The sequence below is a fragment of the Planococcus citri genome, chromosome 1 (assembly GCF_950023065.1).
Source record: "Planococcus citri chromosome 1, ihPlaCitr1.1, whole genome shotgun sequence".
Lineage (NCBI taxonomy): Eukaryota > Metazoa > Arthropoda > Insecta > Hemiptera > Pseudococcidae > Planococcus > Planococcus citri.
Window position 1 is genome coordinate 48,072,951 of NC_088677.1, and position 27,710 is coordinate 48,100,660.

A 27,710-nucleotide genomic window follows, 5' to 3' on the forward strand; every position below is an offset into this window, starting at 1 on the left:
TAGAAACTGAATAATACTAGGTACATTTTATTTTTCATGTCAAATCTTAACTGATACACATTGCAGCCAAGCTAATGAATGAGACCAGACTTCTTTGAATATGTTATTTCTTCATCGCACTGTGTTCAATATTTTCAATTGATTTAAGAGAGCACGTGATTCCCCTTTTTTGAGAAAATTACGAAAAATGTTTGTGAATATAATGATAAACTCGTAGTGTCATAGTCGTGTGTCGATATGTCCCTTGTAAAGCCGTATAAGACAAATATCTCTAATTTTTATTAAGCCATCTTAAGCCATCTAAGTACCTACGTCAACGTGCTTAATAATTTTTTTTTGTAAGTACAATATTCATAGCGTCTTGGGTACGGAAATGATTTTTTCGCTAATTATGTCGATTGTCGAGCGGTGGGCGGTGGTTGAAGTCTCGTATAAGTCGTATATTATTATTATTATTGTAAGTTGTAAGGACTTGTAACACTAATCAGGTTCAAGTGCTCTGCTCTGCTCTGTTCTGTTTTATCTGTTTGTTTGTACTGGTTTGTCTTGTCAGTTAGTTGATCAATACAATACTTGTCAGCTGTCGCCATGTGTTTTAATTAAAAAACAAAGTAATTGACTAATTGTAACGAAATAAAAAATAATTCAAAATAAATAAAAATAATAAAATTCAAAAAAAATTTTGTACAGAAGTGACATTTTTTCCCACGAGATCTCGTTATCTGCCCACCAAAGATCAGTTATTATGGTAAAGTCGGTAAATTACGGTAAATAATCTGCCAAGTTTCGCGAATACCGTTGTTATCGTGAAGAGCTGATCAAACTGTTTTCGTCGCAATGAATGTTTACATTACAACTGGTTTTCATTATTTTGTACTTGTGTTATGTAGTGTGTTTTGCTCGTAATTTTTGCTGTCGGCACCTGAAATTTGTTGAAAATTGGAATAAGTTGAACGCGAATCATCTACGATGATGAACATAGACCGTATGAATTATTGAGTGATTAGTGCTGGATGCAATCCTCGTGATAACTTCAATTTTCATGCATCAGGTAACGCCCGCAATACTCAATTATTCTTCAGTTTTGTATGAATTCCATCGTAGATTCGTATAATTTGTTGTAATTAATCGAATACGCATACCTCGTAAAATGTGCTAATACGTTTTCGAATAATGCTAATTGGGGTAACGAGTGTATATTTCACATGAGCTTATTTACGAATTGGCGCCTGGCGGTGCTTGCATTAGTTCTTTCTCAAGAGTACCGTTGCAATTATATAAACATCGATGTATAGGAATGCATCATAGACAGGAATACATTTTGAATTTGTATTTTGCAAAATGATGTACGCGCAATACCCATGATGAATTTAGAATAAACTCGATGATCAGTTCTTTGACTTTTTGAAACAAATTACCTTGGTATTAATGAGGTGCATTAATGCAAATTACGCTTTATCACTTTTTTGCCATTTATATCAGATCATCTCTTTCAAACTTGAGTACCGAAATTCTACGATACGAACCGGCAGAAGAATACAACAAGTATTCCGTATTCGGTATTGAATAACGATGTAGAAGTGTTAGAATTGATTGAATAATGTTCGACAATCTTCACACAGCTATCGACAAGATGCGTGATAGAGTAAAATAGCTCGATTCAAAGTGAAGAATGCTCTTACGCTTGAAAAGATTGGCTACAGGGTTCGAATTATTCTCTACAACTAGATACATTACATTACAAGGTCATTCATTCTTTCTTGTATGTATTTTTTTTTCACTATACGGTTACATTCCAATGTGCATGTGTGCCATTGACAAATAATTTACTTAAAATCTATACTTAATCGATATGCATTGTTAATAATTCGATCAATTAGAACGTCGGCACAGTTAGAGATATTTGGGTTGAATTTTGATTCTGGGAAATGCAAACGATTGAAATTAAAATCGCGTGAAAAGTTTTGATGAATATTGTTTGTAAATATTGGCAAAAAAGTGTTACGTGTTGGTACACAAATCGTTCTACAGGTAGACTATTCTGAAATACATAGTTAATTGTGAAATTTCGAATTGTTCGAGTGTGTTGCATTTTCGCATAGTACACGTGTTAAACACAAACGTGTTTTTTTTCTCTTCAAGTACTACTCATGAAGCATGACATTCGTACGTGTTTTACAATTTATTAGATAACTACTAATCATTAATGTGTTTCGCAGAATGTTCAGTTTTATTAAGAAAAGTGGAAGTGGTGGCACAAGCGGAAATGGCAACCCAACGTCCATCGATAAAGAAGAAAAGGAGAAGCGAAAGAAAGAAAAAAAGGAACGAAAAGAAAGAGAGAAGAAAGAAAAAAGTTCTATGACCGCCGATGATTTATTGCGCCTTGATGAGGTACTAATTTTATTTAACTTTTATTGCTCCTCTGGTAATGCAATTTAATTATACAAAAAAAATACTGGTGTTGATTAATTCGCTGATGGTAACGATGGTTTTTTTCTTTTTCTTTACTGGTCTTCTTCGCCTTCGCATATTCCATACGAAGATTACTCTGCTAATTGAGAATATAATTGTCATCGTGATCGGTATCGTCAAACTCGAAATTAATTTCCTTTCGTTGAAAAATAATTGAAAAGAGATGGCCTTACTTTAGCCTTTTTACCGTTATGTTTTATGTAATTTGTCTCTCTTCCCGTAATGAATTTATCTTTTATGTGATAATAATGAAAAGATGTTATATTTTTTATTAAATGAGTTATTTTCCCCTCAGAAATATGTAGTTCAGTTGGTTGGGAGTAGGAGGGTGATGTAAGAATCCATCGGTCAAGAATTCTTGTTTATTGCATCTCCATCTAAAGTGCACTACATATTAAGATACACTACGCGGCAATTTTGACTATCACCTTCCATCAAAACTTACCCAAACTTGAATCTTGAATGAACGAATAAAAATGATTTTAAAATTCATAAAAATACGTAGGTAGAGGTATGTACATAGGATCTCTGATAGTAATCGCAGAAGTAGGAGGAAAGGGGGAGGGGATAAATTCAAAAATATATTCAGCATTCGGTCACTATTGACTATAATAGTCAAGCTGAGCAGATTACTTTTTCTTGGTCCTCAGCTCTAGATTCTTTCCATACTTTGAAATTTTGTTCTGTTTTCTTCACATCAATAATAATGTCCGAATTTCAGTTCTCGTTTTTGATTTTTGAGTCTTTTTTGAAAAGAAAAAGGAAATAGCTGGGAAACATCGGCAAGAATGAAGCTGAATTGTATTGAAAAAAGGAAAAAAAGAATGAAAAAATATTTGTTTTTGTCCTTTTCTGTTACTGTTTTCTTTTCCCATTTTAGATTCGGTTTTTAAATTCTCGCTTGGTTCTTTCATTTTCATGTTGTTCACTGTATTTCCGTTTCGTTCATTTTCAAAATAACTTTTATTTTGCTCAATTTTTCCATCTCTATTCTTATTTGTACATTCTGTCTGAGCAGATAAATTATAATTTCACCTCTCCTCTCCACTTTTCAAGATACCCCAATTGAAAAAATAATTATCAGATTCTTGGAAAATGGTTTATTTAATGCGCATTGTGTCGAAGAAGCTTACCTAATTGTTTGATTACTATTGGTGAAACTTTTTCAAAAAAAAATGTTGAGCCCTTATTTGATATTTTTTCAAAAAGTGAAAAAAATTTCAAGCAGTGGCATGTTTTTTTTAATGACAATGACATAGTCTGACATATGCCTTATGGAGCAACCGTACCCCTTCCTCACACGCCGATCCTCTGGAACAAGCTTTTTTCAAAAGAGGACATCCTTGAACTTTTTAAAGCAAACTTTCTACATATTAAAAAAAGTTGGACTTTCCTAACAAAATGGAAACTATTGTGATTGACAGGTCAGCTGAAATCACAAATTTTACTTTCCAACATGGGACTCAAGCAGAAATTCATGAACCGGAAAAAGCTAGATCGAAAGAGCACGTAAAAATATATTCCCGACCAAAATTTTAAGTGTTTGAGTGCATTTTTCGAAAATGATAGAAAAAATCAAAATGTTACCAAATCGACCTAGAAAGCTGAATTTTGGGATATCGATATACCCTATTTTCGACCTACGAAATAGAGTGTGTTTTGAACAGTTCGGGGTTCTCCAGCAGACATCTTACCTAAATGAGCTCTCTAATTTCAATGCGCTATCAAGTTGACTGCAGAAGGTTCAGTTGTTTTGGTTTCCTCAGCTACTTTTTGGAAATTCCTGGAGCTAGAGCCTCTAGTAGATTTTTGAAACTTGGAATTTTCACAAAGTTTCAAGTCAATTTTTAATAATCATAAAGCAGAGTAATTATTGATTTGCTAAAAAAATCATTGAAAATATCTCACTTACCGGTTCTCTACCAAACCAATTGATTTTTGGATTTTGACATTTTTCTCAAACTGTAGCTTTAATAACTGTGTGAAATTTACATACTAAATAAAAATATTCATTTCATTTTGTAATTATGACCTAAATTAATGATTTCGAGCAATTCTTCTGGTCAATTTGGCATTGAAAGTTCATTGGTTCATGACTTCATTCTGGGTGTTTTCGCAATAAAATCGGATCTAATCTTTTGATTCAAGTTTAGAGAGTAGGTACATTTTAAGAAATCATACAATTTAGAACTTTTCAGAAATGCCTAAGAAACATAAAAAATATGGATTTGTGATTCTATCTCAAAAATATTGAGAGTCTATATGTTTCAATTTGAAAAAATTTCAAAATTGTTTTTTTTTCAGTTCAATTTTTCTGTCTATTAGTATCTAAGTGGGAGCTTTGATTGTTTATCGAATAAGAAATCAGTTAAGTGCATTCTTTAGATTATAGGTATGCGTTAATATTACAATTGCATAACCTCATTTTCAAACAGAAGTCATATTTACTACATACAAGAGTTTGTCCTATTTCAATGGTTTTACGGTTTTGTACTTTAAGCGAGTAGTAGGTGGAAATGGTTTGATTCTATTATATTTTCATGTATTCCACGAAGTGGCTCTTTAAATTGTGATAAATATTACAGTGTAATGTAAAAATAATACATAATTAAATTAATTTATAAAAATCTTTGAAAAAATTCGTACTGTAAAAAAAGTGCGTCTACAGAAATAACGCAAATATCATGTTGTTTTTAACCTGCAGTGAAGAAAAATTAATGATTTTATGAAAGCATTCAATAGTTTGTTTGGAAATTCCCTTCTTCCTCCAGCTACTCATGATTCTAAGAAAAAAAATGTAGCGTAAAATGTAATTTTTAATTTCTTCAATTTCGAATATAGGAGTTTTTATTTTCCCGAAGTAACTTATATCAGCGAAAAACTTGATTAGAGTATAAACTGTTTGAATCAGTGTTTCAGTTGTATGAACGTTGATATTTTAAAAGATGTACCCCCCCCCCCTCCCTCCATGCTTCAGAAACAGTTTCTGATTAATTAAACATTTTATAAAATTAATGTTGAAAAATTGATTTTGTGAGACGAAAAAAAATTGAAAAGATGAATTAATTTATCGCTTCCTATCGTCACATAAGCTGTAAAAAAAAAAATACTAAAAACGCTTTATTGTTTCAGGTTCGCAGATCTCTGAAACTACGTGGAAAACGCAAAGACAAAGATAAAGAAAAACTGCCCAGCGGAATTACGGCCGACTACAGTGCGAATTTTTTCGGTGACATGAGTCGTAACCCATTAACGCAAACCACCAATTTAAACGGGTTCAACGCCGCAGCCTCGCTAGACAGTCCTATCGATAGCTTTGACAGTAATTTGGGTAGCACGACCGCCGTACTACAACCAGTAACCTCGCAACAATTACAACAACGTGCTCTACCTCTGCCTCCGCTACCTCCTAGAGCGCCCAAGAAAGTGAACTCCAAGTCGAACTTTCGGCATAGCATTAGTAGCGAAGCTGTCGATCCCAGCACGTTAAAAAACGTCGCAGACGTTTCACCTTATCGTTCGAATTCCTTACGAACGAATTCGTCGTCAGCTCTAAACGAAGACGTTGTCGACTTTAAAACGAATTTTAACGCTGAAAGCGATTCGCATTTAATGCCTCCTCCGGTATACGTTTCCAATTACGATAAATGCAGCCCAAAGTCGCCCAGCATTGAGAGTCTAACGGATTCAACTACTAATAGCAGCTTTGCTACGCCTCCGTTTAGTTCTAGTCCTGTCGGCGAGGGCCAAGGATATTATTCTAGATTTTCCACCGTCTTGGTGAACAGTTCACCGGATGATGCCGTTTCTGAATTCCCGTTACCTGAAATCGAGCCGGCGCCTTTACCCAAAGCTCGGCAAGTTATAATTAAACGGCGTTCAGCACCCAGGAACGATTTCGGATTCTCTATCCGAAGGGTGATGACTGTTTGTAGAAATTCCGGTGTATGCCAATTGAAATCTGTCATTTTGGCTGAAATGAATACCGGTGATAATAACTTTGAAGAGGTTGGACTTTTACCTGGTGATCAGCTTTTAGAAGTAAATGGAATTTCGATAGAAGACAAAAGCAGAGAAGAAATAACTGACTTAATTAAATCATCGGATAATAGCGTTCAAATTAAGGTAATTTCAAGTATGGTCATTTTCATTGGTATCGAGTTACTTTTGATGTGCTTAAATATGTATTTTCACGAAGCTTATCTTGATGAAATTATCGTTTAATCAAAGCAACGACCCATTATTTAGGTTATAACCGTGTAAATTTTGTCACGTGGGTGGGTTGAATTTTTTTTGCCAAGTATGTATTTAAATTCTCATGAGATGTATTATTACTCTTCGAATGTTAATTAACGTCGTTGCAGTCTAGTTTTGCTCGATTGTTATTTGCATTTGATTTTTATTTTCCGAAATTGATACAATTACGAGTAGTTGATGCGATTGTTCATTTTGAACTCGCCACTATAACACAGTTTTTAATTTATTCAAACGTCGTAGACTGATTGAAACAATGAGAACTAATTTCATTAATTAGCTGATTCCGTTTTCGTTACAATAATTGCTATTTATTTGGACTACAATCTATTATTATTCCCCCTAGTTCGTACTCAGTTTTATCAGATGTCTTTGGATTTTTCAAGTTGAAATTATGTACTTTGAATAATCTGGAAACTTTCTTTCGTTATATTTTGATTTTTAAAGACTAAGATCAAAGATGAGTTTTGTTTGCAAAATGGTCAAAAGAAATCAGAGAGATGGAAGAAATGTTGAAAAGTTATCTAGTTATCATTACGGTAGATCAAAACATTTTTTTGTCGATTCATTTCCCCAACCTCGACTGCAAAACACATTTGTATGTATCTCAAAAAAATCTAAAAGTGCTTGCATTTTTTTAAATGTTTTTTCAAAATTTTATAGATTAATAATGTACCTACATTCTAAAAAAATAATTTTTCAAGAAATTGACTTCTTTGTCATATTTTCCAAAAAAGTTTGAATTACCAATCTCGCACTAAATTTTCCACAATTTTTAGGACTGCTGGACGTGATTTTTTTTTATGTTGATTTGAAAAATTTGAAAAGAGTGCTCATCTGAGCTTTACTGATTATTGATAATAATACGTAACGTAAGAAGTATAGTGATAATTCAAGGTTTATGCTGAGGTAAACACTTCTCAGCAAAATCTGTATTTAAAGAATGCCTTTTGTGTTTGATGTAGGCAATTTTTTCTACGCGATGTTATTTTTCGCATAAATTTAAATTATCACAGGATTTCAACAGAATTAAGAACAGCCATCTTCATTACATAATCTGTCGAATAAACAATGATTTTCACATTTTAAAAATTAATCAAATCCATTCGATAATTTTCCAGGTTCAACCTTTGCCGGAACTTAGCGAATTAAGCAGAAGATATCGCAGCGATGGCACATCTGTAGAACTAGACGATACGAATATAAAATGCGGAACATTACGAAGAAGCGGCAGCAAAAGATTCAAGCACTCCAAGGTAATTGAAAATGACACATTTGAATCGACTCTATTTATTATAAAAAATGAAAAATCATATCTCCGTCGTCGTCGGTTAAGAGTTTGTTTTTCGATAATCGAGCCAAATGTAAATATTGATCTCATCGTTTTTCATTGAAATAAGTCCGTGTAAATATTTAACTTGACTCGTTTCGGATTTGCACATGGTTGCGCACTTGTTAATACCTGCCGAAGAATACTCGATTTTCAATTTTATTCGTCGTGAAAAGAACCCTGCTCTCGACTTTTACCATACTTGTATTCAAATCGAAAACCTTGAAATAAACTTTCGAAGCGTTTTTGATGAAAATAAAGTACCTACTACGTTCAGTTTAATAATATACTTTGCGTCAACGTTACGTTTAATTAAAAATAATTTCAACATTTTGTCAAAATTTCCATTCCCCGTGTGAGAAGAATATACGGAAGTTTTACGTGAAATGCAAAATATTAATAATCGAGATTCGAGTGTGTGGCTTTAATCGAATTCCTCGATTTATTATCCTCTAAAAATAAATTTTAATAAGCTATGGTAAATGAAATTTGCCAAAACAACGACGGTCATTCAACTTTCTACCTACGTTTGAAATTTTCATTTCAAACTGTTTTATTAAGTATTCTGGTTGATACTGTTTGGAAATTTGATGCTACGAATAGTGCTAAGCATGAAGATAGTGACCTAGTTGAGTATATTTCCAAGTTTGTTTTATCGCGCGAGATTTTAGATTTTTGGAAGCCGATTTGTTTATTTGAAGTTTAATGGCCTCTGGTTGAAAATAAACAAGAAGAGCCCATTTATGTGTAAATACGCGATGCGAAAGATTGCGGAATACTTTTTCCCTATTGATTTTTGATTTTTTGCCATGGATTGTTGCTGGTCAGAAAGACGCCTTGAGAGGTTTTTTCCTATGGTATTAAACGTGTACCTATGTTCGGTTTTCTAAATGCGAAAATGATTCGAGTAGGGTCAAAGAATTGCAAAAACTGTGTATGTTCTTGAAATTACTGCAAAAGTTGCTGACAAGTAAAACTTTTGATTTCACTCTCCGATTTGAACGAAACGAAGCTTGATTAAAAGAGCATGTCTTGAAAGCCCTGTTTACCGGAATTTCAAATGCTAAATTTATTTTTGTATTTTTTGTGAATTTTTGAAAATTCAAAACAGCTGTTATAGGGATTTTTAGACTTTCTCGTAGAATATAATTTTTTTGAGCTGTGAATTAATGTAAATAACTTGGTCAATTCGATTTCCATAAAATTTTCATAGAAAAAAATTCGTGTTTTATTTACTTATTCCTTTTTTAATTTTATGCGAGTACCAGTAACAGTACCTATGATAAAATATAACACTTTGTTTTGCATTTTTGTGAGCGAATTCTTAGTACATCTACATACATATGTACATACATTCCTACATACTCGTACATACATACGTACGTATTACTTTAAAATATCATTAAAATCGTTTAGGAAACGTTATCAATGGATGAATCATCATTTTTGAAATCATCTTCAATTCATCTTTTTCCTCCACTCTCACTTCAAAGTTGATTTGATCGAAGGTTTGTTGACTATGCCCATTAACCACGTGTATAATATGTGTCAGATTGACTTGGCGACAAATCGACAATATTCTTCAAAGGCAGCGGTTCTGTGCCGTCCACCAATCCTTAATCTTCTACATTTTCGATAATTTTATTGTTCTTACAATTTTTACTAACTTAAAATGTGATAACGATGATCTCATAATGAATAATTTACGAATACAAATTTATTATTATGAATGAAGTTTTTGATATGTACAATTGTACATACTATGATACTCCGTAATGTACACTTCAATTGTTATTGCAACTTGATTAAAATGCGGAGCCTTGTGGGTCCAGCTGGACCATTATTTGATCATCCATGGCCTCCATGGGAGTAAGGGATGGTGTCAAATGTGAGCATAACTCATCTTCAGTACCTTTCAATCCCAGGACTAGGCAAACATGCATACGTGTTCTTCAGATGGGTTGCCTGTGCTGGTGGTTTTTGAGAGGTTATTCAGTGACGAGACTTCCTGTAATTTCAACAGTGTGGATGTTAAGTACCTAAGTTCATCCTTTCTAAATCGCAAATTTCTGTAAAGGTACCAAATTACCCATATTTGTGCTACAAAAAAAAATCGTTTAGTCGTTAAGGATTAACAAATTTTCACTCAGCAACATTTTTCTACTTGTCTCATCTTCTCATTTGCATGTGCATATGCATATACCTATGTACTAGCCACTTCACCACGATGTGTAGTTGTGAATGTGATGTGGTATTTCGTAAAAAAATGGATAATTTTTATTGATAAAAAAAGTTAAAACAGTCAAATATCTTAGTTGTTTGCCAAATTTTTCTTGTCATTGTTGTTGTATCTACTTTACTTACTATTATGTACCTATTTGATTACGTTGATCCACCACGGTAAATGATGAATTTAATTTTTGTTTAATTTTGGAAGAACTTTAAGAATAAAATGTGAATTGAAATTGAATATTAGTTTTATTCAAGAATCAGATTACATATCTTGAAAATTTTGAAACCAGTTCCCCTTTAACTCTGTCACCAGAGGAATGTTGGAAAACCAAATGCGGCATAAAAGGTCGTCCCTTCATGTACAAGTGATGGATTAAATTATTCTGGTTGATGGTGATAATTTCAGACTGTGCCCTGATCATGTCTAAAACATACGCTGTGCGCGATTGAACAGAGGAAAGGTAAACAATAATCGTTTTGAGATATTTATGACATGACTTTTTGTCTCAGACGTTCCCGGGTTCGATTGCATACCTCGTATTCTTTGAAGCTAGGTATCAATTTCTAAGATGTATCGTTTTTCTTCAACTTTTTTCTCAATTTTTCCTGATTCCAAATCTGAAAAAAAAATTTTCATGCGTACATAATATTGAAAGGTACTTGAAGACCCGTGGGCAAAGAATCTTAGCTGAAGAAGCATTTCTAATAAACCCTGTAGTTGTTATAGGTCTCTATGATGGTCATCGTCGGTCAGTTGAAACCCAACGGGAGCTTTCTTTTCGCTCGTGATCAATTTAACATTCACCTTGTATTGTCTTGAAATGTATCAGCAACACGTACAGAGGTCATTGTTGTATTATTAATATTACGGAGAAAATTATATTAGAAATTTCATACAATATGCATAAAATGGCGTTATGAAAGGTGGCCCTACGACCATCAGGTGGGGTACATAGGTAAATGTGGAAGTGCGGCGCGAGGCGACGTGTATGCTAAATTAATGCGTTTATTTATGTCAACAAAAAGTAATACGGGTCTTATTCACGCACGTATTTGTATTTATCAAGTAGGTAATGGTACATAGTGTAATATATTTGAGCATGCTTGTGTGGAAATCACCGCCGTACAGAGTCTGTGGTTGTATACCTGTGTCCAGCGTATAATTCATATTTCTTTTTTAGCGAGCTGAGCATCGAGCTGCCGTTATGATGTATAGATAAAATACATATATATTTGGCCACAATACATGTAATAGTAAAAATGAAGTGGACGAGAAATATGAATAAAATATGCTACGTGAAGCGAGAGGCATCGTTCCCAAAATGATTAGTTACACTTTAGATATACCTATTACCTACACGCGAAAAAGGCGAAGTTTGAAAATGCTTTATTTTCTTAGAAGTATCTTCAGGGTGTATGCATGATTTGTGCGAGATAATACGTACATACAAAACGACGACGACGAATCGTTGTATCGGGAATATTTTGCAGATTTGAAAAGCTTCAGGATGATGTTCGAAATGACTCTGGTGTCTATTGCGAACACTGTGAGGATATCGATTTAATCACCTTATAATAACCCGCTAGACGTAGGCTTTTCCAATTTAACTCGCAAAGTTTGCTCGATTCTCGTCGAAGGTCGTCCTTTTCTTTGAATACAGTATAGTTATTTGAAAAGTATCTTGGTGCTCGTGCTCGAAGAAAGAAATATGTCTCGTGGGAGAAACAAAAGTTGCGTCCTTAAAAGTGCATAACTCGACGATAAATTCGCTCGATTAAGGATTCGCATCGCAAAAACCCTTTAAATTAACCTCGCTATTGTCTCGGTTCACGTTAATTTCCCTCATTTACTAATATGATTGCCGATATTGAACCTTGTAGGCCGAAGTGATGAAGCATTGATATGATAATATCAAGGTACATTTCGTCGAAAAGTCGAATGGTAAAAAGGCTATAAAAATTACTTGGTTATGAATTCGTGATGACCTCATGATAACACTGCGATCGTAAATTAGAAATTAAAACCAACGTCTGCGACTCTGCGTTTGTATAAATTGCAACATCCGCGTCGCTATCTTTATGCATATGATGCAGTTTTTAATTTATCAATCGAGCCAACTCGACAAATACCGACAGAATCATTGACTTCGGTCGACGCGACGCAAAAATATTCGTTGAACGAGATGTAACTCATTTGTCAACAAGAAAAGCACTTTTTTTGTTCTCTCGGTTACGAAGACTGATTTTTATTTTATAATTCATCAAAAGGAAGAGGGCAGATGAAAATTCGAAAATTTCTCTCAAATCTTGGAGGTGTATTTTTTGACAGGAAGAGTGTAAAATTTGTGCTACACTGTGCTTAACTGCTTGACGTTCTGTAAACATTTTGAAAAGGTTTTGTAAACGTTCTGTATTTCAATCTGGAAATTTTGTTAGACGTCTTGTCACAGTTTGGTTTGTCCGAGAGGATAATTGAAGGGATTAATGAAAATGATCTTAGATCATGAATCGGGTGAAATTATTTTGGTGGATGGTAGAAGCAAGGGAATGGAAAGGGATAAGTTTTTTTTAATGATGGATTAGGAATTGAAAGTTATAAAATTATAATATTATGAAGTATCTAAAAGTCAATTTTCTGAAGTGAGATGAAGGAAGGAAGACTGTTTTTTTATGGATTTTTAATTTTGAAAAACTTTTTTTTTTTTGATTTGAGAAAGTGAAAAAAAGTCAACTCAAAGCCTCGAGTATGAAAAAAATATGTCATTTTATTCGTGTTTAGAATATTTGCTGTTTTTTTCATTGATCAATTGATCATAAATTAAGCAGCTTCCTCATCTTCCCCTCCTCACATTCGTTTACTCGACAGTAGCGAAAACTGCGCAGATTATCGAGGATTGCAAATGAGTTGTGGCGTTAAATGATTTGAAAATGATAGCGCGCAATGTAAGCTTTTTGTTGATGGTTTAATACTTCGTGACCGGGTTAATAAAATTGATTTATTTTCCTTTTTGTATTCCTATATGGTCAACTTTTTAAGTTGTATGTATGCGGAATTTCATTAGAACGCTTGTTAATTTCGGAGATTTGAAGGACAAGAGTGTCGTTTATGACACGAGTTTGGTATCAAAATAAATTGGCCTAGGTTTTTAAAAAAAAATTTCGTAGATCAGAATGATGTTGATGTTGAGGTATGTGTCGTGGAATTTAAAAATAATAAAAATACTCGCCTAAATTACTTGCCACGGACTGTACATATTTCTACTTGGAAAAAAGAAAGCAGATCTTGTTGAAAGATTCAACTTACTTTTTGTGTTGCGCCGTTTCTATACGTACATGCGATATATTTTTTATGTCTGGATTCTGACATATTTAACTCAACAATACGACCAACTCTAAAGAGGAAAGTATTTACTATGATGAAACAGGCCAAGTTCGGTTCAAGTTGTATAATGATATTTGAATTGTTCTCATATTTTCAAAATATGAAGTCTTCTGCGACCACTCGAGTTTTGCAATACTCTCATAATTGTTTCAAAATATCAATGTAGGTAGAGGTACTCGTCCATGTGATCTCATATCGTGTGTTTGAGTTACTGCTAAAGTTCAGTTTCTTACCATTTTATGAAAAAAGTTAGCAAAAAATTAACGTCGTTCTCATTTTTAAATTGCTTTATTAAAAAAATATGTTGCTGTTTTATCTGATTGAAAAATACACCCACACACAGGTAGCCTGTTGTAGAAAAGTTACGAAAAAATTATAAGTATCTTTCGCATACTTATGTATTTTTTTTACTTACCTACTCGTATTATGGTCATTTAGTAAAATTCGAGAATCGCTGTTAAATTCACATTTAAATTTAAATTTGTAATGGAACACGAGAAATGTAACAATCGTAGATTCTAATGATACTTGTGGTGGAATAAATAACATGCCAGTTGAATTTTAATTATCATCTCTTACTGTTGATAACCTGTACAGAAAACTTTATCGTATGTACATCGTGCCTACTTGGCTCATGTATCTACCTATAGTATAATTGTCCATGTTACAGAGTAGTTTAGGCATTACATTTTGTTGCTAGATGTCTAGCTGTGAGATTTTATCACTGAGGAAAAATTATTGACGAAAATATGTTAATGCTGTCTATCAAATTGAAGGGGTGAATAGATGTTGACAAAAATATCCTGAGTGTGATGTTTTTATTATCTGACGTTAGTTTTGAAAAAGCTTCAAAACAAAAATATTGTTGAGAAAAAATATTCTGTCTAAAATTCGAGCTTTTTTTCTCAACAATTTGATTCTTCAACTTGAACTGCGTCAATTTTGCTGATTATACCTAATGAAGTTTTCGGAATTGAAAGAAAATTATTACTTACGGTTTTCGATTACCTGACATTTTAAATTTGGAAGCAAAGATTACGTTTCACTTTATGAATAATTTTAAAGGGAACTCGACGAACCTCAGAGAAGTCAGATAATTTCGGAATATTCATGAAAATGATAAATTGAATTTTCATTGGCGATTAATTTAATTCTCCGGTCAAAAATTGTGTTTCTTCTGTGTAGAAAGAGGTACCTCTATCCACCATGAAAAATCACTTTTTGGTGTTTTTTGTTTTTTATAATTTTTAATTGAATTGGTTGTGGTAAGTAGGAGGTACATATTTGTAAGCCCGCCATTGCACGTAGTTGTCTTTAAATCAGTACCGAAGCCCATTTTCTCTTAATTTTACCCATTGCCTCTTTCTTTTTTTAGATAGAGAGTTCTCGAGGAATTACTTTTCAAATGATCTCTGCATTAGCAGAAGTTTTTTTTAAAATATTAAAAATGATATTGGCCAAACTAGCTGATGAAAAGTGTCTTGCCAGTTGCTGTATTTTTATATTCTTGAAAAAATTCAAATTTTGTGCAATGAAAAATCTAAACATATCAACAATAGCAAAATTGCGGAATAAAATTTCATTCATGGTAATATAATCTGAGTAAAATTCACAAACATTAAAAAAAATATAAAACAAAATTTCCTAACTGCCAATTCGTTTTACGTTCCCTCTTTTCCCCTTCATTTGCTCTAAATTTTAAGTTTATACGTGTTGAAAAAAACAAAACAATACCTGTTATCGAATACATTCGAGTCATTTCTTCAAATCGCGTGTTTCCGGACTACTGTGGTGTCGCTGTTGCAAAAAAAAAAAAAAAATCGAAACAAAAAAACGAGGTAATTTATGTGAGATACCTGTACGCTGAAGGTGTGTCTTGTAATTGAGCCAGTTTTCTCGCAATTTTGCGGAGGTTGACGAATAAGTATATGGGCGTACTGGATGGCTATTTTCGTTCATTTTGGCGATCTTAGTGATGTCTATGGTGCGATTTTTTAATAGGTTTGAAATTTAGGCTTTTGATTTTCGATTTCGAATTGTGGAATTTTCGTCGTCTAATGAGATGAGATAATGATCAATCTAGTTTATCTGTCAAGATTGGGATGTTTTGTTTATATCATAGTTCTAAAGGAGGGTTTATAATGAGCGAGCGTGATGGGTCAATGAATATAGGTAAGTAAGTACCACAGGAAAGGTTGATGCTGGCTATGTTTGTTGTTGAATGGAAATTGATATGGTTGAAACATAGGTAGGTACTATTCTAAGATGTCCATTCTATTCCCAAATAAACAATTTAAAAAAATAAATAGGTACTAGGTATATATTGTAGCTACGTATGTTTGTTATGTACAAGATGCAGAGAGCGAGCAGATCAAAACGAGACACTTAGATTGAGCAAAGACGTAATCTTCGAGTTATAACATTTGCTATACTTAGGTAGGTGCTCCCTTCAGATTTGTGTGGCGAGTAGCACGCCAGTGTGGAGGGTGTATTAATTATATGTACAGCCTGTACAGGAAATTTTCGGTCCTTAATGAGTAAAATAGTACAATAGATGATGGAATGTAGGCGCGTATTGTAGTGTAAGCCTATAAGCTATGCTAAGGAAATACGTAATTAAGCTACAAATTGTTTTTTTCTCTCTTTCTCTAAAATAACTATAATTACGCGTCGAGTTTTCAAATCGGTAAACGCCCGGATCAAGTGTCAAATTATATTCTTCGGTCCTCGCAAAGGCAGAGCTCGCGTGTTTCTCGAAATACCTAATTTTTTCTCTTCATGATACGCAGTTATAGGCGCAGATTGGAGATGAATTTCTCTTGTCGAGATGCTGCGATGTCGTCATTGATTTTCTAAAAGTAGAATATCGACCAGAACATCATCTGCGCGTATTATTTTTCCTCATTCTTGCAACTTGTCAAAACAATGATGATGACGATGAGCTTTCTACCGTCTTCGTCATATGCATTTAAGTATACATCTACATATACTCGATAGAAAACGAAACTAAATGGCTATAAAAATATCTCCTAATTTGCTATTCGAACCTTAATCTCGTAAATGTTCGATTAATGATTCGAATCGAGCATTTTTAGCCGGTCTTATGATGTCTTGTGGCACAGGTACTACATACTACTACCAGTTCGACTTGAAACGAAATGAAACTCACGAGTACCGCAGCCGAACCGGGTTGTCTTAATTTCGCGGTGTAGGTTCGAGAACGATTCGTCGTCTCGACGTTGTTTATTTATTTATCAAGTCAGTGCACGAAGAGAGGTGGTAATTGGTCGGCTACGATCTTATGTATACTACGCTAGTATATCGGCGAAGTTACCTCGAATAGTCGCTGATAAAGTCGAGCTTGTCGATGGTTCGATTTTCAGTACGAAGTTCCCGTTTCGAACGATTTTTTACGTGTATTTTGTTGCGCGAAAAATGATTGCGTGACGTTGAGTTTTATGGCGCGATTTTTCTTCGTAATTTTTTTGAGCTAAGTAAGTAGGTACTCGACGTGAACGATATACGATCTCGTAATTTATTTTTTGGTTTTTTCGAGTACGAAAGTTGTGGAAAGACACCGTTTATTGATTAGAAAAATTCGACGAACGGATGTTTTTCGATGATATGAGAAGTGAATTCGGTTCGTGTAATGTATCATGCTCGAGATAAATGGAACGTAACGATAAATTGGTGTATTTTTGTGTTTCGATGTGCGAAGTGTTGGCGAAGTGGTGTTGAATTTCGCGTCTAGTTTCGGGTAGGTATCTACCTACCTTTGTAAGTTGCTTGATACGAAGTGCTATCTGTGAAGACCAAGGAGGAAAAAATGCTGAAATTTCGAACGCCCGAGAACGTGTTTAAAAGTACCCCTATGTCGGCCAAATCGTTCGCCATGTCGCCGGAGATCACCACCAACGGTGGAGGATATGACGAGACCGATCGAGCTGTCGTCGTGGTCGGCCAAAACGGCGACGTTTCCAAGAGTAACGGCAGCGACGTGGATAGCGGTCGTGAATCTTTATCGTCGACTAATGCGTTTTTAATGGAAGATGACACGATGCACGATCCACCAAAAGTCAAAGTAGTCGGCGAGTTGCTGAAAAAGGACGTAAAAACTGGCAGCGATCCTGCCACCGTATCCGTAGAATCACCATCAGCGACTGCTCTGAACGGCGGTATCGATTTGAGCTCGTTGATCATCGCCAAAGAAATCATCATCGGTAGTTCTCCATTTACTCCTAAAACCGATCCTAAACTATGCCCGAAAAAGAAACCAACTCCGAATGACGCCGTACGTAAGAAACGTCTCAACGAACATATCGACAATAAACAAAAATTGACCGGTGTTTTGATAAAAAGAAACATCCCTGTGGAGAAGTCCCCTCCTTCGATACCTAAGGATGCTACCGTTATTAATAAAACTGTAGCGAAAAAATCGCCTATTACGCGAAGTCATTCCAAAGATTCCATGAGCTCTTCTCCGACTCCAGCCACCACTCTCGCCGGTGATAAATTCGCAGCTAAGAAGAAACTAATGCCTAAATTTAGCTTAGACTCAAAAACGAAAGAATTCAAGAAACCTGACCCGGTCAGAAACCCTATCACCAAGACTGATTCAGATCGCAAAAAATCATCGAAACCTGTTCCTCCTATGTCTAGTCTGAAAACTAAATCTAATTTGAATGGTAAAAGTACTACTCGTGCCAGAAATGACGCCTCCTTGGAGAGTATAACAACTTACTCGTACGAATTGTACAACGAATCTATGCAAAAGAGGAGTAACGCCGATTTCACCGAAAATTCATTCTATAAAGATTTATCGTCCGTTTTCCCTGGTACGTTGGATAGCTCGCCGATTAAATCGAATGGATGTACATCATGTTTGCCAATTTTTCGCCGACAATCGGATGTACCGGTAATTAGCACCTACTTAATCTTTTTCTTCGTTATCGTATGTACCTACTTGATACGAGGAAAATTAGCTCGAAAAGACAATTTCAAGTGACGTGCATGTATCATATTATATTTGTTTAAACGGCGTCTAGAGGTTAATTACGCGATTATTATATCGACAAGTGTTGGTGTATTTGTATAGATTACCTACTCGATGAATCACTTCCTGATGCTAGATGTAGGTGCAGTCTTTTACGATCCTCGCATGTATGTATTTCAGTTTTCGTGAAGATTTTGTTGTGAGTCTTCCTTTTATAGGCTATTGCCAATCACCAATTTATGGCTCAAAAGTTGCAGTATATGTAATCTCAAATGGAATTCTGGTTCTGTTCACCCAGAATGTTGCTAAAGTCGAATCCCTTCGAGTTGCAGTGTTTTCAGTTATTTTCTTTTCAATTTGATGATAAGGAAATAGGTATGTAATGCCTCTGAAATGAAACCGAATTAAAGTATATCGTTTCTGGGGGGTGGATCATGAAAAACAAAAAACAAAAAAAAATATGTACTTGAGGATTTTTATTAGATTTTGTGGAAACCTTCCATTTTGAGTTGAAAGTCAACTTGAAATTTTGTTTAGCTGCGGAGGTGCCTCTGGAGGGAAGATACGTGTCTTCAAAGAAAGAGTATTTTCTTAAAAATCGTGTTTTTTTGGCTTTAGTCATGGTCTTCTCCAGGGGCACCTCCGGGACTAAAATCGTTTCTGATTGACTTTCAAGTCAAAATAAAGGTCTCGCGCTGAATTAGGTGAAAATCTTCCATTTTTTTATCGCTATGCACCCTAATCGTTGATATGTGCTGAAAAGAAGTGTGTTTTGATTTTTTAATCCATTTCTGGTTAATTTTTTTGTTTTTTTCGAGCAGAAAAATTGAAAAAGAGCGTCTATCCGAGTATTTTAATCATATCAGAACTGATTTTGTCAGACGTGACAGGATTTCATTAGACAAATATTAAAAAGTGCTAATGGCATTCAACTGTCCTGTAAATTCGTAGCGAAAGAGAAAAAAAATGATGGAATTTTGTCAACTCTCATAATCTTTGCATTGTACGTGATTTAGGTTCAATAAACGCGCGAATGAAAGAGGATCATGTGATATATGACATAAAAGTGAACCGCGCGTTTTATTGCCACGAGCAAGGGGTCACGAGAGGAACATTGTTTTGGTATCTTTGACCTAATAACTTTTTCAGGTATTAAACGTAAGAAGAGACTCCACTCTCGTGCCATACTGTTGAAAACTACCATACTTACCGGTCTCGGTTAACGTATTTAGAAGGTCAAGGAAGCAAGGCAAATAAATTAACAAGCACATTCACGCCGTATACAGCATCGCATAATTGATATAGTCCATTTTGCTTTTGCCTTTCTTTCGATAAATTAAACGTACAGAACATTAATCATATCTCAAAGTTTCTCGAGTGAGAGTGAGAGAGAACGCTGCCCTTTAGGATTTAATTTTAGATGCGCACGTGAACTCTTCCTCATGTATTGTACAATATTCAATGGTTGAATTAGCTCGATAAAGTATTTTTACGAGTATAGTATACGTTTCCGGTCTCTTATGCTGTAGAAATACGGTTTTAATATAAGGCCTATATTTAGCAGGGTGCACCTATGAGAGACTCCGATTCGAGTTCATATCGTATAACAAACAAATACGTGAGCTTTCAAACGATTCGACTTATTAACGAATTAGCCGATTATTAATACTCGTTTGAATACAAATCACATAATACGCTCGTACGTTTAGAATAGGTAAAGGTACACAACTCGAATGGACGTTTTGAAAATTGAAATTTTGTAGGTATGTAGATGTACTAGGTATGCTGCTCGCTGTTCACATTAATATGCACTATGGTGCAGTATATTTTTATAGGTGTGCATTGAGTTTTCATTTATGTGATTTCTTCTTCATCGTGCAGATTTTTTTTTCGAAATTTTTTCTCCACGTATGATTAAAATATCAGATGAGTCAACTTTTCAACGGAAATTTATGACTTGAATGTTTAAATATCGATGATTTCGTTCCCATCGTCGGCAGTGGTCGCGTCATTGATGCCCTGAGAAGTTGGCAATTTTTTTCAATTTCTTCTCAACGCAGCAGGAAACAAGTTTTAAATAATTTTCCTTTGATTCACGTTGTATTCGATTTGAAGGCTAATATCGTATTTCTACGTATGAGATATTTGTAGCGCGTTATTGTTGAAATTAGTCCTTTCACCGTTTACATAACGTATTGTTTTTTTTTTTGTTGGTGAAATACTCCTAAAATTAGACCATGAGATTGTGCAATTGTATACGCTGGCTCGAGCCGACCATAGGTGTGATAAAAAATTATAAGTACTTGGATTATATCATCGCATAACCTTATTTTCCAGTCAGGTGCGAGCAATTTTTTAAAATATATTTTGTATGTAGTATGGGGTTAGATGGACCGTTTTTTTTCTTTCGTGTCCTGTATAGAGTTTGTGATAGGTGCACTCGCAGATAAAACTTGACTATTGCATCTTGCAGAGTAGACTTTCAGACACATTTTCCACTACTGACATGTAAAAAATCATCACTCCTACCACATGAGAAAATTTTTTTAAAAAATCATTTCGTTCCAATTAACCTTATTACTCGTATCAGGTTAAATGGACCAAGCTCATGGAGTTACATGAAACTGTTGAAAACAATATTGTTCCCAATTTTTTACACGTTAGCAGTGAAAAATGTAGCTGAAAGCCTATATAGTCAAGTTTTATCCAAACCAATCGTCAAGCCACGCAGGACACAAAAAAGTCAATAAAAACAAAAAACATTCTCGTACAAAAAGTTTTCGAAAATTTCTTAATACATACAATCAATTGTTGATGAAATTCAATTAGAACAGTAAATCAATCCAATCATGATCAAACCAGTTCAGTTGTTCCCTCTTTGTTTTGATGGTTAACATAGTCCAGTCAATCTGTCATCATTTAGGCGTATTTTTAAATGAAAAAACACATTTTTTTTGAATTGTAAAGGCAAATGGTGAAAAGTTAAGTTGAAATCAGGTTGGGTAATCACTATTAAATGAAGCTAAACAACCACGCGTAGCAACGCCACAATGCTGTGTGGTCCAGTTAACCTGTCGAAGTGTCGAACCATCTAACCCATCTTACCTTACCATTTTTAAATCATATCCGTAAGTAATAGCTAAAGTATGTACATACTTTGTGTACCGACACATAAACGTATGAAAGTGCTGAAAAAGATACTCACGTATGCTGATGGAAGGTCGTGTCGGAAGGTGTTTTTTTTTTTCAATTTTTTCATCAAGTGTTGGTTACCTATCTATGTGTTGCTCGTAGATACGAAATAGCGTTGCGCAATTCGTAAGCCTTTTTTCCTCGTCTTCGGCATACATTATGTTAATTTGTTGAGGAAATTCCTCGCGTTATTGCGCGAATAAACAGGAAAGCGGGGGAGACCGCGGTGGCAAAAATGTCAAAAGGTTAGCATCTGATAATGGGTTTAATTGGCGATACCTGTGTAGGCGACATGCCCTGTAAAAGTATTTCTGAGAAAGATGATTCTACATTAGACTTGTGATTCTTGAAGAAGTTGTTTGTTATGTATAGTGACCGCTGTTTTCTTAATAACAGTAAAAGCATTAAATATTTATGAAAAAAAATATCGAACTTTACACTTTTACTTTAACAACTTTTACGGCATTTTGCTCAGTTTTGAAAATCGTTTTTGATTTACATTTCTTTAAAACTATTTATGGCTCAAATTGAAAAGTCATTTTTTTTTTCAATTATTCAAGGCAATTACTTGCTTAATAAGAAGTAATTTTTTGATCATCTGATTTCAATTCATTCATTTTTTAAAATGATTTTTTCCTCAACAATAGTACTATACTCGACTTGATTTCGATGTTTCATAAATTTATATAGTACATTCATACATATTAGGGTGGATTGGAAAAAATTCATAGTCTTCGATTTCGCTGAAATTGAAGTATGTTGGAGATTTTGAGTTTAAATGACCCCAAAAAAATGTTGGCCCCCGAGGTGCCCCTGCGTTGAAACTGTGGCCCCCCAAAGTGGAGTCATTTTGGACAAAAACGCTGTTTTTTGAATTTGGAAACACCAGTCCCCAATTTTTTCGAAAACGGGTAGGACTAGGAATCAAAAGATGCGATTTGAGATGACGAATCGAATGGCATAATTGGTGTTTTGATTTGACTCCCGCTAACCCCTGCAACAAGCGCTTGAAAAGTCGCGAATCGGCATTTTTTTGCTATTTTAAATAAAAATAGTTCTTTTGATTCCTACCCGTTTTCGAAAAAATAAATTGGGGACCGGTGCTTTCAAATTCAAAAAACAGCAATTTTGTCCAAAATAACACCACTTTGGGGGGGGGGTCACAGTTCCACCGCAGGGGCACCTCGGGGGTTAAACTTTTTTTTGGGGTCATTTAAACTCAAAATTTCCAACATACTCCAATTTCAGCGAAATCGAAGACTATGAATTTTTTTCGATCCACCCTAATACATATCTAGCTAGCTACCTTTAAGTACCTATACTATCCACTGTAATTACGAGTTACGGATCAAATTTGATCACCTGAAATGAAGATCTAGATCCTCTCGCCCCTTTTTTTCATAATTGCCAATTAGTTTTATTACACTTGTACTAGAACTCCTACGTTCATTATCATATTTCAAAAAAACGCGGTGATAATATGAAATGAAACTCGATGTTTTACGAGTACTTACGATACTCTCACTTTCTCAATTAAACTTTTCCACTAATTTTCGCGTTCCACTTACTGGCGTTTCAGGCGTTTCTTTCTATTGCCTAACAACCCCTGCAAGTATAAACGTGCTGCAAGACGACTTGCTTTGAAGTCAACTTCCCCTTAATCTTTTATTAGGTAAAAATTAATTAATGAATCATTTTTTTAAATACGACTTTTTTTCTGAAATTGAATTAATTTTTTCGCACACAAGTGGGTAGCTTTATCACATGGTACCTCCTACAGAAATTCTAGAGAATTCCGATACCATTTGCCGATTGCTGGAATAGAGATTGTGGTTTTATTTGAATTTTGAAAAAATCAAAAAAACCGAAAAATAAATTCAAAAACTTTAAAAATGCATGAACATTTAAAATAAGATTTTTATCGAATTGATAATTTTATGAGGCGCTCCTTTCAATTACGAATAAGGTCATAGAAAATTATTGTACCTATTTTTTAGTTGCTACTCGTAAAAATCATATGGTTTCAAAATGTTGCTGTGCAAGATATGATTGTACAATGAATGAGGAACGAAGAGGGTTTAGTGATAATTGTAAAAAATGTTTGCTAAAACTAAGAATGAATACGTACTTTAGCTGTGTTCGAGTACTTCAAAAATTATTTTATCTGTATTTTTTTCTGTTGTGTATATTATTCGTGAGCCAAAATAAAGACGAATAGCAAGATAGTGAAGGGAGTATTGGGGGTTGAAAAGAATACTGAGTAGTTACCTACATGTAAGATCAAATGTACATAAGTAAGGTACATAGCTGTAATTTTTTTTTGGGAAAATTATTTTTACAAGGTCAACTCACCGTCAGTCAAACAGGATACACGTTGTATGATTTCCTTACCATGTGTATGTATAAACTATATGTGTTCACTTGTTCAATGTTTGTCTACACGTGTATTGCCATATTGACAATGTATGTAATGTACGTACGTACATTACATACATATTAGCAATTACATAGTCATGTGTTTGGGCTTGCAAACATGAATGGCCCATGTGAAAACAAAAACAAAAAAAAAATACGAAAAGCATACGCCATTCAAGTATTTGGAAAACATTTATTGGCAGAAAGTTATCGGGTAATAACTAGGTGTAAATGTACAATAACTCTTTATATTAAAATACCAAAAAGGGGCATTAGAACTGTCTAGGTATGTGTGTGTTTAGAGTGTAATTGGCAACTGAAGTACGAGTATAACCTACATGAAAAAGCCTGCAGTGTTTTATTTTCTGTTAGTATAATATGTACTTGCACATGGCTTATACTCGTACCAGTGTGTATTGTAAATATTGGGTATTTAGGGCTAGAAATTTTTCGGCCAACGTTGTTTTTTTGCATACTACTACTGGTTTAACGACCGTGAAATATTCTACGACCTTGGAAGTACTCGTTCAAAACGATTATTATAATAACCGGGTTTTGTAATTATTAAAATCGTATAGTGTATATTTTTGATACGATTTATGTATATTTGTGTAGGCAGCCAGAGCTACCTAACCTAACCTAATCTAACCAATGTACCTTTACCTACCTACCTATCTATCTATCCGGTAGCTGGTGCAATGGAAAGTAAAATACCTGAGTATTTAAACGAGTTCTATGTATTTTTTTCTGGTCTAGAATGAAAATTAATCAAAACGTACTGTAATGCTTATTCAACAGTTGATTTATTTACGGTACTTATTGATAGTACTTCTCATCGGGATGGAAAAATACCACAGTGAAATTATCGCGACGAATTTCACCTAGCTTTTATCGAACGTTTCCTTAGTGAATCTTGTATCGTGTTGACATTGTTTCTAGATCAATGTATGGATTAAGATCGATTATTCAATAAATTGGTGGTCAACTTGCACTGTACTTATGTGAATCAAAACTAGGTACCTACTATCGCTTCAAGTTCATGGCTGTACAGTGTACAGTGCATAAGTGAATTAAGTATAGTGTTATGTCGTTGTCGTATTCTCTCTATGAGACAACTCGGTTTGCTTATTGCGATCAAACACATTGCTAATGTAGATAGTTAAGGCAGCTTCAGGTACAGTTATAAACAAGGTGAGGAAAAAGAAGAACACGTTTATGCACTTCCTCTTTCAGTTTATGTACCGGTCGTATAATCAACATCGTTTGATAAAGGAAATATTATCGAGATGGTCAATTAGACTCAACAAATTACCTGCAGTCGCTTATAACAACGCGATGATGAATTTCAAAAATATTTCAGGAGATGTACCTGCAACTGCGAGAAAGTTTATGGCGAAGTATTTATTTTTTTTTTCATCGGACGTGAATATTATTAACCAGATTGGGTAAAAGTTTGTAGTAATTTTTCGTTCGGTTAGGTTTTGCGATCAGAATACTGCACGTTGTGCTCGTTACGATTCGTGAAACTAGTTTTCATTTCAACGAGATTTGCTTGTTTGTTTGTTTTTTGGTTGTTGAGATATGCAAGAGGAGATGAGGTACAGGGGAGGAGTAGGTATTTTTGTCCACGTGAGAAAACATTTAACGACAGATCATAGAGATGATGTTGGAAATCTGGTTGGATCGATGCGTAATCGGCGTGAGAACCTGATTTTGTTCGGATCTTGTCCAGCATATTGTATCACATGAGTGCATTACGCTTTCTAGAGTATAATTTTTGTCAATAGATTTTTATTAATGAAAAAAAAAAAAACGGAAAGTGTAGCTGCAAGAGAACCGACTTTTTGTTTCAAAGTCACAAATGAGGAAAGACTATTTGAAAATTTATTTTTACATGTTGCATACCAACAAAAAAAATGTAACATTTCTCGTTTTTCCCTCTTGCAGAGAGCATTGAAAATTTTTCATCATTCCAGTTTTTTTTTATTGATAATAAGAGGTTCATTGTATTTTTTTAAAATCTGAAATAATTTCGTGCAGGAAATTAAATCGGGTGGGTAATTTTGAATTGACTTTTTTTTCTTGGTGAGATTTCAATTTTTAGTGAAGGAAATGACCTCCTGCGCCAATTTTAACAACACTTTTAAATAATGCCGTAGAAGTTTTCAAATTGCATCTGTCAGATCTTTCCTGGACATGAGTGAGTAAGAGAAGGATATCAAATAAAATTTATGCATTATGTTGAAAAAAATTGAGGAAAAAATAGTCCATTGTCATCGCTGCGGTATCACTTTTTTTGGGAACAAATTCACTCATCAGAAACTTAATCTTCTGTACTTCGAAAATTTGAATATTGATCGCGAATCCAACTTTTCTGGGAACAAATTTTCTCACCATGGGTTCCAAATTCAAGATCTTTATAATAGTTATAACCGACTGCATTATTGTTTTACAATGTATTGTTATTCCCATAGTTTGAACTAACTAATGGAAAACTCTTTATACACATACCAGGTATAGGCACACAAATTCAAACTGACACTCAAGTTTCGTAGTTCAGTTTTTTTCCTGATTTTTCATAGTAAATTGAAAACAAAAAACAAAAAAAACGAGCTCGTGTTACGAAAAATTTTCTGTCATCTATGTTATTATTGAAATGGAAAATTTTGAAATAATGTATTCTCCTAAAATTCACCGCCAAATATGTATAGGCATAACTACTTACGAATAAAAAAGAAACGTAAACGATTCTTTTTTTTTCAACATTACGAGAGACATATCATATTTCAAGCGTCATAGATTACATAAAATTTCACCTGTTACTTTGCTAACATAATAAAAGCTGCCACAAGGCTTAATAAAAATGATTGGAATTGTGACCCGTAATGTTTCTATTGCGACAGATGGAATGAATAAGCTTTTATATGGTGCTCGACAGATTTCATTTACAACTTGTACAAGGCTACTTTTAAAATTTTCCTATCAACAGTATAAGTGTTGACGACATCGCGAAACCACGCTAAGTACATAGACATACGACTCGGAATCTGCCAAAAACCTTCCGATTCCAAACAAACACTCAAATTCTAGTAAATAAATTCAATTAACGCGGTTCGAAAGAGAAAAGGTTCAATGAGAAGGCAAAGAAGAGAAAAATTTCAAGTACTTGAAAAAATTGATTATGCTATAGCTAGCCTTGAAAACCATTTTACTAATTAACAAATAAAAAATTGAACGCTTTGCGTCGTAAAAGGAGGAAAAGAACGAAAGTTTAACGACGCCCCCGCAAAATTCAAGGGCGTAGATCGTGTCTATGGTGTACCTTTTCTATGATTCATACGTACAACAAACATAGGGCACGAATAGAATTAACTATAGTAGATTTTGTCTATCGTATTAAGTATACGTCCTCTGGTTATTAATCGCTGATGTAGGCT

General features: G+C 34.3%; 1 protein-coding gene across 3 annotated transcripts in view; it reads left to right on the forward strand.

The window, feature by feature from the left end:
- Window positions 1-821: 821 nt before the first annotated feature.
- Window positions 822-27,710, forward strand: part of Mhcl (Myosin heavy chain-like) — a 68,818-nt gene continuing 41,929 nt past the window's right edge. For 2 of the 3 annotated variants that reach the window (XM_065345612.1, XM_065345613.1), the window contains exons 1-4: window positions 822-1,051; window positions 2,220-2,394; window positions 5,608-6,600; window positions 7,851-7,985. In XM_065345612.1, the coding sequence (XP_065201684.1) occupies window positions 2,221-2,394; window positions 5,608-6,600; window positions 7,851-7,985 (1,302 nt within the window). In that variant the 5' untranslated portion in view covers window positions 822-1,051; window position 2,220. Of the gene's footprint in view, window positions 1,052-2,219; window positions 2,395-5,607; window positions 6,601-7,850; window positions 7,986-16,998; window positions 18,589-27,710 lie in introns of those variants that run through there. The other variant, XM_065345615.1, reaches the window with a different exon arrangement.